Source organism: Ostrinia furnacalis, unplaced genomic scaffold, assembly GCF_004193835.3.
Source record: "Ostrinia furnacalis isolate ACB-3 unplaced genomic scaffold, ASM419383v2 OfSCF0076, whole genome shotgun sequence".
NCBI lineage: Eukaryota > Metazoa > Arthropoda > Insecta > Lepidoptera > Crambidae > Ostrinia > Ostrinia furnacalis.
In genome coordinates this window covers 306,372-321,276 of record NW_021130315.1, presented here as the reverse complement: position 1 = coordinate 321,276, position 14,905 = coordinate 306,372, and the positions used below count along the sequence as shown (strand labels likewise).

Sequence of the window (14,905 nt, the reverse complement as noted above, 5' to 3'; positions counted from 1 at the left end):
ATCATAATCAAGTTTTGTTTAATAATACGGGCCTTAGTTTCTTACATGATACGGTTTTTGTGTTCCATGTTATGTTATGTTATGTTTAAAAAAAGGATGACACATATTTTGAGAATTAATTATCTCTGTTAAAATATTGATAATTAATAAGATAATCATAACTTCGATGCGTGATAAATTATTATTGTGCCATTAATAAGAACTATTTCAATGATGTGCACTTTTTTCACTACAAAATCTATAATAATTATTTAAAATCCTGGTTTAAACTCGTCATAAAAAATACGTTCTCTACGTTATGGTACATTGTCTAGGACCCATAGTACAAGCTTTGCTTAGTTTGGGACTAGAGGCGCAGCGTAAAATGTCTAAGAATATTTATTTATTTTATATTACGTTATATTACTTACTGTCTGTAATATTATAGTAACAGTAACTAATTAATGAATTTATTTTTATTTACTGTTGCAAGTATCATAGAAAAATACCTAGACCAATAGATAGCCAACTCATATCAAATACTCATGTTCAATACAAAACATTTGCCCTCCGTGGGATTCGAACCCGAAACGCGAACCGCCAGATCAAACATCGTGGATGACAAGCCCAATATTTATTCCCAGTGATTTTAGAGTCAATGAACCTATTCAAAGATCAATACGTTTTGTAGTTATTGAAATATTCAAACTAATAAAAATTTCACACATAATTTGACTTTAATATCAGACCATATAATTTTAACGTAAGATTAATATTACCTTTGTGTTCATCGCGTTTATAAGATGTGTATTAAATTATTGGCTTTATTGCCTTTATTTTATATTGCGTATCAAAGTGACAGAATTTTATTGCTTTTAACAAATTAATACCATTTGATTTTAGTTTGGTTGTCATTTGTTTTATTGGCTGAATTTATTTAACATTCATCACTATTGTATTATGTCAATGAAGAACAGGTGTTTCATAATTATTTAAATTTAAATTGCAATAAACATTCATATAACAACTTTTAAATTTTGTTTTATTACTTTGTAAATGCTTAATAATATTATCTACTTTAAACATCTCGATTAATAAAGTTTTTTAACTTGAAGGTTAACAAGACAATTGCACTTTTGTAAGTTAATTTACAGGAAAGCTCAATGCAAGTCTGTAATTTACTTTTAATTGCACTTCATGTTATGGAGATAAAATAATCGTGAACTTAATGTAAGGTATGGTAGTCATATTGCTACTGGATAAATGCGCTGCTTGCACTAAACGAGAGAATGTTTGTATCGTATGAGAACCAATTTAGTAGTGAATTCAGTATGTTTTTCTTTACTTGAAAATTAATGACATAGATAAAGCCGGAACCACACGGTAGAATAGAATAGACACTAATCACCACTATTCCCGTGAATGTGGTAAGAGCTAGATGACTAATGGATAATGGGACATCAGACCTCCTTAACTCGTCTGGCCAGTAGGAGTGTAGGCCAAAGCCTCCATTCGCCTCTGATAAATAGAAGGATTCGTCATCCTGTAGTAGAGACTAAATGACCTGTTGCTGTTGATGATGATGATATAAAAATAGATCATGGCCCGAGAGTCACTTTGACATCGCAATGACTCTAGCAATATTGTCACCAACTCAAATTCAAATTCAAATTCAAAACGTTTATTTGCCAAAAACACAGTAATACAGTAATTTTAATAACATTAAAATAGATATTCGTGTGGTTCCAGCCGAATTAAATAGGATCTCTACCTCTTCCCGTAAGAGCTGATATCGTAAGAGCTCAGCTTATTGATCAATAAGCCTATCACCAAACCTGTTAAAAACGATGGAGTGGACTGTATTATAAAGAGGCCTGCCGGTGGTGATTATAGGTATGCTACTAGAAGCAAGGAAACTCCAAAAAAGGGCCAAAACAGTAGGTATATTGCAGCTCAAAACATTAACACGAGAGTGTACAAAAAGCAACTTCAAAAACAATCCAAAAAACAATATTAAAAAAAAGTAAAAAACCATAAACAATTATCAAAAAGGATTGCTGGCCAAACTGCCAGCAACAAAACCATCGGCCAGCGTGGGGAGTTTAGGCCAAATCCCCATTTGCCTCTGGTAAATTAGAGATGATCGTCCTTCAGTGGATATTAATGATTATGAAGTAGGCAAAACTCACCTGGCTTATCCAAATCGCTGAGAAAGTCCTCCGTATCCGTATAGGCCGTGGACCGACCCAAGGCCGCCAGGACAGCCAGCCAGGCCCACGCGGCGCACCGGCCCGGCCCGCGGGCCCACGCTCTCATGGCCCGAGAGAGTCACTTTGACATCGCACTGACACTAGCACTCACTCACGGTCACACTAACACTTTTGTGGGGGTTACCTGGAAAGATAGAGAAAGTAGTTGAGCAAATTGAGTAGGTATGTTAAAAGAGTGGAAGAATGTGGTAGATCTTTATTTAAGTTTGGGACTTAAGTGACATTGCAGAAAAGAAAGGAAATAATTTAGAACAATGCACAAAATGTGATGGGATGTTTCCTGGGTTAAAAAGCAAGTGTTTGAATTAGTCCGTCATTTTTCACTTTTCCAAACTAATGAAAATTGAAAGAGATAAAGCGCGCCAAAGTTCAAAAGAAGAGGCCCGTGACGTTAATGCGTGCTATAAAGTGCCACAATTTGTGACGTCATGCGGAACTCCAACGCATTATAATTTCGTAACTAGGCACGTGTTTGAATATTTTTTGATAATATAAATTGACGGAATAAAAGCCTTTTTTTAGGAAACTAGCCTAATGGACTGGTATTAGTTACTAATAAAAAGAGCTTATATCAAAATTATAGGAACGAGTCTGGATTATGAGAGCTGGTGCCTATTGGAGCCTAAAAGCACTATATTAATGTAACCTGTATTAATCGAGTAATGTAGGGCAAAAACTGACTATACCAACGAAGAATAGGTACTGCTTGGCTTCATTTTTAATAGAAAATATTCTAGAAATGTACCTACGTATCTACCTTTCTATCATATTCCTATCGAACTCGTATTTCCCAGTAAATCAGCAAATACAAACACCATCGACAATCGAAGTCCAAGTTTACATTTCAACAAATAAATCAGGTTCTGTGTACAGAACTTTTTCTTGTCGCATTGTAAATATTTGCCTCGAAGTAGATTATGTTTGCCCGACCATAGCAAATATGGGGGAATGTACGGAATGACTAAGTTTTACGGACTAGACTGTTTGTCCGCTTCGAATGTTAAGGAATAACTTGTTATAATTTATTTCAGTGTTTGACGGCTACAGTTTGATTAAGTTTATTTATTAGAATGATAAATTGTTCAGAAAGATGTTATAAGAGATGAAAGTCCCTCATATTATCATTACAACTACAATGGTATCTCAATGGTAATTCATCATCATCATCTCAGCCATCGTCCACTGCTGAACATAGGCCTCCCCCAATGCTTTGCATGTTACCCGGTTGGTAGCGGCCTGCGTCCAGCGCTTTCCTGCTACCTTTATGATGTCGTTGGTCCACCTTGTGGGTAAATGGTAATTATATTCAGCATATTATTATTACGAGTATCTTTCAAAGTACTGAGTATCTTTCAGTTTTGAGTTAAACTCCACTTGCATAATAAGCACGTGAAAAACTAAACCCAACTCGTATTTTTTTAGTTTCAGCTCCATTACGCTTTATGAAAATTCACTTCGCATTTTCGCAGTCGTGAAAAGCTGATATTTTATTTAAATTGTAATCACGTAGGACATTCTAAAATCTACCGACTAAAACAGGTGGCCTGCGCGAGACGGGAAAAAGGTCGGCTGTCGGCCGAAATAACATTCTACAGCATACAAATCGGTCGGCAAGTTGCCACTGAGATGCAAAAGTGACACAAACCAAAACTTTGAAAATATAGGGGAAGATGTTATACCTATGGACGGTTTTACCTGTGGACACCTCCGATATCTTAAAAAATGTATACAGGAATTGAATAAATTGAACGCATCCGTAAAGTATTTTTGATGTATGGCAACACGACTAGTAGCCATTTTGTGTTTGTTATTGTGTAGCTGGTAACGGACTGTTAAAGATTTTCTACAAAAAAAGTAAGTATTTATATCATTTTCGTTCTATATTTTTGTCAATATATGCAGAGTATAATTATATCATTATCTTAGGTCAGAATGCAAAGTTAGGGACAATATTAATACAACCGGAATTATATTTGAAAATAATTACATATTCTGAAACCAGTGAAATTACGATTTTAAGACCTCATTTTGTAACTGTGTGTTTTTAATTTCACTGTTGTTAATTATAAAAATGTATCAGAGTGTAATTTATAATTTTTATGAGAACTACGATATTAAATCGAGCTATTATCACCAGCTGACAGGTTTTTCAGAATTTCTACTTACAGCATTTTACTATCTTAGGATTCAGGACGAATGTACTCGTATATTACTTTGTGTTTGACAGAGCTAAGTGTTTTATTTGAGAAATTAAATCCAAAGTAAATTTGACGTTTTACATTTAGTTTTCAAATTCGTAACGACAATCTTTGACAAGGGTTAGTTTATTATTTGATAAAATCCAATGCAAATTTTAGAAAACAAGCCAAGTTCTTTTTTCAATCAACCTATAAATCAAACAAAACTCAATATCAGAACCAAACAAAGCTAAATACATTGCTCGGCAGCAGCTTATCTTTAAAACCATTGAATTATTTTCCCTTTTTATAAAGCGAAATCTGTGCCTGCATTTACAACACAAAATTGACGAGCTGTTTTAATATTTCATGGACACCAACTCCCAACATAGTTGACAATGTGTTGCTATATGTTGCACAAATAAAGATAGCGCTGGAAAACAGAATATGTAATAGCTAATAAATCCAGGTGCAAAAACTTCATTCTTATTCAAGGGCCGAACCGCGAATTTTCCTCGTTGCTGTTCAGCATAAGATAAAGAGCACAGTGTGGGAAACATAGCGATTGTAAACAATCAATTATAACAAAAATAATCAAGAAAACTTTTCCTTTTTAATACAGCTTTGGGCGTCTTCTTATAAGGTAAAGCTGATTTCGGGTCATGGAGTGCCTTAAAGAGAACAATCATTCAAGTTGGTGGAAAACAATGGGTGGAGCCTAATATTGTTAATAATCCAGCGATAGGTACAAGTAAATTGCGTCAAAATATTTTAAAGTTATCATTGGCATACAAACATCATTATATTGCAAAGTTTATAAAAAACATAATACCCAACAAATTAAATCTACTATTTCTAAATAACATGAACATGAATATTCTTATCCAATAAGAATAACGTATTTGCAAGTTCTTAAAAATCAAAATTTTACGAAATATTCAATAAAAACTGAATTTATTTTCTCTACTAAAACATTTTTCTGAAAAATACAACCCGTTTTAGCTCAAACTAATTTAAAAGCATCCCAGCCGAAACTTTAAGGGTCCATCGTAAACAAGGAGGAAATAATCGTATTTTCTCTCAGCTTACGACGGGGTTTAGTCAAACAAATCTTTCGGCTCCGCCCGCTCATCTAGTGTACTCGAACCCTTATAATGGATGTTCCTGTATCCATATTCATTGGATGGCCATTTTAATGAGTTATTGCGCGATATTTTCTGTTAAATATTAAAAAGCTACTACTGCGATTATGTATGAAATTTATTAAGGTGGCAGAGATCAGGGAAATCATTTACCAACAAAGTTACTGCAATCAATATATTGTACAAAATCAACTAACTGTATGGGTACCTCACAAATGTATGTTTTATTTAAGCTACAAGGTAGTTGTCATTAAGTATTTGACTATTAATTCTTTCTTGCTAGCTTACATAATTTGGAATCTACCTAGGTTCAATATTACATTGGGGAATCCCAAAGCATTTTTTACTAAATGTACGTACACAGAGGAAAACTGTTTTAAGACCCAAATAATTGACGTGCTTGTGTCCAGAACTGACATCCTTTTATTTCGAGCAAAATTGACACATTTCGAGATGTGCCCATATTGCATGATATGCACCATTTTTTGAGACTACCTTAATAGACAGCGCCACTGACAGTTAATAAACAGAAATTACGTGAATCTTCAATAATAGAGGGCCGTATTTTTGACTTCACTAGTCTATGGAATTTACCCGGCATGTGACCCGGGGTTGACAGACCAGGTAGGTATTTGGGTAGGTATATGCAGTGTTGATAGGGTTGCGGACTTGTGACATTCCGAACCCTTGCAAAGTAGGTTATGTAGAGTTCAGTCAGATCTTAGTTAGTTACTTATTTCATTTCTGGGTAGTTCCTTCATAATATTTGATTTCTCGTTCTAATAACAAGATTTTGGACAGAAGTAGTTGGTAATATCTTGGGTATGTTTTGCTTATTAAGTTGATAATATTACTTTTATGTTTAGACTTATTTTGACAGACTATAATGGTATCAACTATCAAAATGTAGCCGCCATTAAAATAATCTCGGATAGCTTGTTTCCTCCGCGAATTTCAGCGATTTTGTGATTTACTCCCGGATTAGATTTATTTCTGAAATATAGTTTGGTAAAACGATGAGTTCCCTAACTCTAAAGTAATTAGTGTTTATTCCCGAATAGGGTTTTAACTTCGTAAAAAAGCAAATTGAATCAGCACTAATTGGGATCACTAGAACAACTGAAGTGAAAATTAGACCAACGATCAGCTGAAGGGATAGAGCTTTATTTATGTAATCAGGCTACTATGTCCTAGCAAAGGGAGTTTTAAAGATTTGTTTTCTGTCGTGGAAATTCTTGGGGGAGGCCTTTGACCAGCAGCGGACGTCATTTGACTAAAACGAACGATATTCTTTTTAGATACCTACTTAAGTAGAAGAAATGGATGAAAATTTATGGAACTTATAATGAGAAGAGCTATACAGGTTTCATAGTAAAATTCTATCTATGAATTGAATATCTTCGAATATGGACATTTATTTACGATGTTAAGATTAGATTTTTTCTATCCACAACGAGAAATTCCTTGGCCTGCATCTATTTATATTCAAAGATACCGTAAACGGACCTTGTGGATCCACTAGTCAGTAAAACTGCCAAAACCAAGACTGGTGTCCTTACAGAGTGGACAACACGTGGCCCAAATTTCCATAACAGAGGTCCGGGGCGGAATAATGTATGACGCGATCCTCGGATCGACTCCGCAGCCATTTTCGCCCTTGGTTTATGGCAGTGCGTATTTTTGCGAGATTTTCACTTACGGCACGCATCTGCTTGGCGGAACAAAGGGTTGTGGTTATGAATATGAGACTGGCGGTGTTTATGGTGTGATGTATGGTGATACGGTAAATAACGCAGTTTGTCTGCGTCGGGGATTAACGTTGAAGTGCCCGCCTACCATCCTTTAGGACGATAACTACAGTACTGTTCGCATCATGTCTACTACATGTGACTACACATTTTGGCTGCCAAATGAAAAGTAAAGCTTTATAAGATGTCACAGTGTCAAGATTGATGTCCATAGCACTGCAAAAAATTGATTAGGTATTTATTTTCTATTAACGTAACTCAGCTCAATGTTCATTTGGGAAAAGCTAGTCGCAAAAACAAGATAAATCGACCTACTAAACAAATTTTGATACACATAATATCTCTCAAAGACTCTACGCAATCGTAAGTTAAAGTGTATTGTCACTCATACCCGTCATTCTTGCCATTATTTACCATGTTTATTAACCGCATTACTATTATACTCTATTAACAAAATTCACCGTAGTTCCTCAATAAATGCATCAAAGGGCAAGTTCAAAACCAGTCGACTTTCGAAACGTCCAAACAGACGCATAATCACAGTTAATAGTGGTTCATTATCAACTCTAAAATTTACGAGCGTCCAAATGAGATGTGAACAGATGTAAACAGAGTCACGCATCCGGATTGGACCGGTTCCGACCGGTGTGGTGTCAACGTAGGTGACCAACTTTTGTAATTAAGGGAAGTAATGGAATGCAGCTATGTTGATTGTCATCGGAACTGTGTCATATTGTGTGGTTTTTAATTAACGCGATCACGGGATGTTGCGTTACGGCTTTTGTTTTGTAAGGTAATTTCTAAAAAGACATCGTGACAGTTTTATTTCACTCTTCCGTTCTCTTTTTTGCTGCAAGAATCACGTGAATAACTTGTGTCATCTTATAATCATCATCATCAACATCAGCCATAGGACGTCCGTCGTTCAATGTTGCACATAGGCCTCCCCCAATGATTTTCACAATGACCGGTTGGTAATTGGTTGGCGGCGTTCAGCGATTCCCTGCTACCTTTATGAGGTCGTCGGTCCACTTTGTCCATCCATTTTTATTCCTTTCCTTTCGTTTTTATTCCTTAAATATTTTTGAAAATTTTCCACAGCTTGGTCTCGAATTAATATTTTTACAAAATTTCAAGAAAAAAGAGATAGAAAAGGGGAAATAAGTTAAGTGTAGTTTTTACTGATTGTCTTGTTCCTAAATATGCACATATTCTGGCCACACTACCAGTAATGAATATTTATCGACTATCGACATCGAAATCTGACCCGACGCTTTCTTACGATCAGTTCGCCACCGTTTGTTTGCCAACTTTTACGGTTTACGTGACTATTACTTAATTTTTCTAGATTTAATGAACTTAATGTGTTCAGAACAAACGTTTGTTTTTCTAATGTGCACCGGTTTTGTGTGTGTATTGCGTAACTTTGCAGCAAGGAAAATAAATATAAAGATACGGAATCATCGCATTGTAGAGATATAAAACTGCCAGTTTTTCGAAATTCATACAGACCCAAGGTTTTATAGATAAGTCTTCTACACTATACAATGCATTTATTCTTCTTACTGTATTACCTAGATTTTATTTATTACAAAGAAACTAGGCGTTGGTCCGACTTTGGTATCTCTCCAAAACCCATGAGGATGCTGTTTAAAAACTATTGAACTTCGACTTCCTTAAACATTTATAAAGAAGGTTGAAAACTCGAGCAAGATCAAGCTATATTTTAATTTAGTATAAGCTCTATTTTTATACACCACATTTTCACTACGCGCATTATGAATCTCTAATAACATGTATGTTTCCCTTAATAAAGTCATCATTATCATAACACTTGTATATTATACAGTATAGTAAAAAATAACTTTTAATTTCATTATTATGTAGATGTGAACGAGCAAAGCTTTACATAAAAACCCGGGGAAGCCATTTTGTTTCCTTCACACTCAAGCAGCGGCAAAATAATAACGTTTCCGTTCATAATCTACATAAGGGAAATACAGTTGTGTGGAAAAATTAAGGCACTTTCAGCTCTGCAGTAATGCTAAAAATATAAAGCTCAAGGAACATAATTGGACAATAAAATGCATGGCATTTTGTTTTGTGTAGAAACTAACAATATGAGACATTTATTGTAAACAAAACAAATTAGAAATGGAAGTAAATTTTATTTGCCATTTAAGGCTGGGTTGCGCCATATTACTTTAGCTTTGACAAACGTCAAAAATCTGTCAAACTCCATACAAAAATCACCGGTCATCGTCATAGTTACCGTTAAAGTTAAGTGGTGTAACTTAGCCTCAAATGTGCGGTCAAATACCTGCTTTGTCTTGCATAAAAAATATTTACAAATTGTGATATAGATTTTAAAACTTATTCGTCTTTCCCAAATATTTCAATAAAATAAGCGTCCAATTATACAAAATATCAGTTTCCATCATCAATTTGCAACTCGAGAAACTTTTTTGTGTTTCATTGATACTATTTACGAACTGTCTAGACTCTTTTTTTCAGACAACTGACTATTCAGATTTTATCTGCGAACAGAAAATCGAGGATTTAAATTCTAAACTTTCTGCCCTTTTTGCGTCCAACTGTACTGACGCACATACATAATTAATTGGTAATTTATTCGAGGCTCTATTATTGTAAGCAAAGAAATAACACTATATGCCCGCGTCTGTGTTTGTAAAATTATTGTATGACTAATTAATCATTTCGAGTAATGTAAGTTAGATAGTAACTGAGTTTCTGGCGCTGCTTCTTTTCAGCACTGGCCCATATTGTCTCAAGCAGTGGTAGGGTTGAGGCGTGTGAATGTGCCCTTTAAAGGCCTAGTAATGAATCAATTTTGTGAATTTAATTTTATAAAGGCATTTGAGAATGTATCTTCACGTCGCATTTAAGAAGCATCCATACTAAATAAGTTACTAAAAATATTTAAATTGGCAGTTATCTGCAATGACTAGACATAGGCAGCAATTGCGCTTACGACAGTATTGCAATGTCAACACTTGAAGCTTTACATTTTTACATGCCAATAATAATATCGACGTTAATGGAAAAATAAGAGCCTACTTATTAAATCAAAAAGAAGATCTTGTATATGGAAAAATTCTCCTCTGATATCTCGTTGATGAAATAAAAACAAACCAGAACGCAGATTTGTTTTAGTAATGAGCTTTTCTCATAAGAAAACGAAGCAAACATTCCTAGCATAAATTTATACAGAATCCTGTATTTATTTTACCTTAACACAATGCAATAAGGTCGTCAATTGCGTGGAACTTCGTTACAGGCCGCTGTTACAGTTTCGGGCGTTACAAAGGCGCAGTTAAGTCAATTTTCGCCTTGCAAATAACATTTGGAATTCAATATAAGGAAGTATTACAATATTCGCGAGTACATTTAACTAAGTTTAATGTTTTCTGTATATTAAAGGAGTATAAGAGATGATTTGAGAGAAAAGTATGAAGCTGACACGTGCCTTTCTTCTTACAAAGATCCACTCATTTTACTATGTTATAGACGCATTATTCAATAGACGCAAATAGACTCATATGAAACCACTGACTTATAATGGATGATCTGAACTAGTACGTACCTATGTCTGAAATCAAAATTATTTTCCTTCATATACCTGCGTTGTCAAAAATTTCCCTATTTCAGCATTTTGCTGCTTCATTCATTCTTCCTAAGCTACTAAGAATGTAGGTACAAAAAAAAAACGTTAATTACTTGAAATTAAAATACTTACCAAATATTTAGACCTTATATTCAGAAGACCTACTTAACAACACAGTTTTAAATAAATTCTCACAAATTCTTTAAATTTGAAATAACTTGTAAAAATCTTTGAAAACTAAGCTAAAATAACGGTCTTACACCGACACGATTCGATCAACTGGCATGAATCACGGTCGCGGGCCAACTGTGCGCGAGCGCGTCATCATTCTTTAGGTGCGGTAAAAAATCTTCACCTACCCCCAATTCTTTAATATTTGTACCGATGGTACAGTCAGTCTGGTAAACTACACAATTCGTGTGCAGGTTGTTTTCAAACGTCTTAATGTTACGATTTAGCACTCAGTAGCTTCCATGATTTAAATAGTGATAAATTTACGAGTGTTAAATGTTGCCAGGGCCAGAGGTCGTCGGGGTTGGTAGCCTGTCGGTACCCGGTGATTCTTAGCACCCCTCGACGACCACGAGCTGGAAGACGTAGCGTGGGCAGGCCTCCCACTAGGTGGACCGACGATCTGGTGAAGGTCGCGGGAAGTACCTGGATGCAAGCGGCGCAGGACCGGTCTTTGTGGAAATCCTTGGGGGAGGCCTTTGTCCAGCAGTGGACGTCTTTCGGCTGAAACGATGTACGACGATGAAATTTACGAGTTATAATTCACTCGTATCATTTCGTCATAGGGCAGATAGTCGTCCGACAATGTGCTTTTATATGCGATCTTCAAATGTCCTACTTAAAAAAATATTTATTAAATTATCTTTTAAATTAAGTTTATTAAAATTTATTCGCAATTACAGTCTCACAATTTAAGCTTTTAAAATTGTATAAACAAAATAGAAAGAATTCTCATTTAGGAATTATAAAAACACCCAATTAAGAAAACGTTAGAGGGTGCTTATAAAATGCCTCTTAATGAAGCGATAAGTCTAGAATTCAAGCTAGCCCACTTAACAATTGAAATATGAATACCAACAAGGTCTTGTGAGAAAAATGTGCCACTTCACCGAATAGTACTTTTTCTGAACGCCATCAATCATGTCAACTTCACTTTTTACAAAGCCCTGGAGTATTTGCTGACGTACAGAGTTCAGACGACGTCACAGAAAGCTTAATACTGTGACGCTTAGGTACTTGTGATAAGAACGATTTCGCGATAAAATTATAGTCGTATTTTCTGTAGACTGTACACTTGTCCTTCAATGCGTTACGTAATCCGGTACTAGGATATAAACCTACGCTAGATATTTTGATAGGGTTCCCAATTTAGTAGACCGAGCACAGAGTATCTACTTCTTTTGTGTGCCCTGAGCTTGATAAAAACTCATAAAACTAATTTATTTTTGCAAATAGGCTTTTAAAAAGCACTTTTACACGTCCCCGTATTAACCCTACCACTACTTCGGGACAATAAATGGGCCAGTGCTGAGAAGAAGCAGCGCAAGGAACTCGGTCACTATAGTCAGCCTCCGTTTAAAAAGCATAAAAAAAAACAAAATATCAATTGTTTTTTACTTTTATGGTCGCTGATTTCAATTAAATTGTTAATAGTAATGCAATTTCTATCTTGGAAATGACCTTCAATATTTCGGCAAAGTTTTTAGCGGTGGTCTAACTATGGATAGACAAATTATTCTACCAATAAACCCATCTTCTTCACTTCATCTGTATTTATGACGTATGTATAGTACATACGCTACCAACCAGTCATTTTGGAAATCATTGGGGTCATTATGGAAATCATTGGTGGACGCCTTTGTTCAGCAGTGGACGTCCTCTGGCTGAAATGATGATGATGATGATGATGATGACAAATGTACATGGGAGAAATCCCGTTACTCAAACAGGCTAAAAGGACCCAGTATACAGTCAGAAAAGAAAAAAAGCATAAAAAATTCCTCAACGCTGTATTTGCAATATACCCAGTGATATCTTGCCGCCAATTTGGCCGGTCACCCGTTGATAAATGGTGTAATCTCCTTTATCGTGAAAAAAGCAACGATAACAAAGAAAAAAAGAATTTAAAAGGCAATAATTCACCGCACCCCCCCTTCTTGAACCCTTCTCGGGAACGGGGATGGGGTATAAATCATGCAGTTTCAATTATGCTTCACTTATACGTAGGCCTACGTTTTGCACAAGAATACACACTCTTTTGCTTATTTTTTGTGTTGTGTTCCTGTTGATTTTGGATGACGCCGGCTTACAATGAAGTGTGTGGTATTTATGAATAAGTGGATTGGTTCGTTGTTTTATTAAATGAGTTATTTGGATTTTTATTAAATAAGGGTCTATTGGTCTAGTGGAATAACTCTATTCAACTATTTGAATAGAAAATAAGAGTGTAAATGTAAATATGTAGTTAAATGCTATATTTAGATTTTAATCCAGACTTCAGTAGACCTTTTTTTAAACGAAATCTAATGAAGGTTACTAAAGGTTCTACGGTTATAATGGTTACTTAAAAATACGAAATGCTATTTATTTATTTAATTCCAGTAATTATCACAGCAATAATTGGGAAAATGTAAAGCTCGCATCTTGAAAATTAGATATAAATAAATTGAACCTTTAGCAAAGGAATATACGAATATGTGGTTAAAATAAAAAATAAGCCGACCAGCTCAAAGACACTAAAACCGCAAAGTACTGCGGACTTAACGCCAAAAAAACGGACGGGGAATAAATCTGATAAAATGCTACCAGATCCGCCCCAAATAAATCGGTCACACACGATGACAAAGCAAAAACAAAACGCAATACCCACTTCCTTTGAAGTCGGATTAATCAAACCGCCAGATACTGAAAAGTGGGAAGTGGGAACTTACTGAAAATTGAATTTCTTAATTGCCTATCCGCAACAGAGAAATACTTTGATGAAGTTCCTTCCATTCGGTCATCGGTGGGTTTCTGAAAATTTCATTAATATTTTTTTCCTCGCCAAAGGCCCCGTAGAAAAGTTTTTTAATCTCAATCGGGAGGAACGGTTGTCAGCGAAGAGAATTACATTTACCTTCGGGTCACGAAAATACTAAATGTTTTCGACTCGAATAAATCAACGATGGCGATGTAGCACAATTGAAATTCGTGTTATTTCGGGAGTTGAATCGATTCTAATTTAAAAACGGATTAAGAAGATTTGGGGTGATGCAGCGGTAATTGTGAGCTTCTGTTTACTTGAGCCGTGGTTTGCGTGGACATAACATTGTGCTCGCTTGAGTACTATTGCTAATCTTTAGTCAATTTTAAACTGCAGCATGTTGATACATAATTTCATGCAATCCTGTTCTATTATTTACCTATCCCCTTCTTCATTCCAAACTACATCAAAAGAGTTGTAGATACAACACCTATCTTTTTCATACTGTGTGGTAGTTTCGTAGGTAATGCATAATACCTAAGTCGTCATCAGTATGAATTATTGTCAATTTTTGGAGAAACATGACTTTTCAAAAAAATTTTATAGTTTGATTTTCGTAACTTTATGGTTTCAATTTATTTGGCCAACAAGTAACTTTAATCCTCTTAATACAAAATCTATCGCCCCGTCACAAACGATGCTTTCTTAAGAAAGCAGCAAATCAGAGTACTGCACAGAGTTGAATAGAGCTCTGTGATTGGTTCGTTTGTCACCCTGTACGTCCACGCGTACTGTGAGACTTCATAGTAATGTTTGTAAATACGGACGTTAGAGTTGAATTTTATATTTTGACAGCTCGAATAGGGCCGGTAGTTATTTAGTGTCAACTATCCAATTACTAGTATTTCACAGAATCTGTCGTGCTCCAGCGAATCATAATTCACCACGTCATTTACACAATACGCACAGTTTATATTTCATAACTTATTT

General features: G+C 35.2%; 1 protein-coding gene across 1 annotated transcript in view; it reads right to left on the bottom strand.

The window, feature by feature from the left end:
- The window catches only part of LOC114350829 (hemicentin-1), a 199,332-nt gene that overhangs the window by 162,168 nt on the left and 22,259 nt on the right, over positions 1–14,905 (bottom strand). Inside the window, exon 3 of the mRNA XM_028301775.1 lies at positions 2,169–2,373. Coding sequence (XP_028157576.1) covers positions 2,169–2,295 — 127 coding nt within the window. The 5' untranslated portion in view covers positions 2,296–2,373. The remainder of the gene's footprint in view (positions 1–2,168; positions 2,374–14,905) is intronic.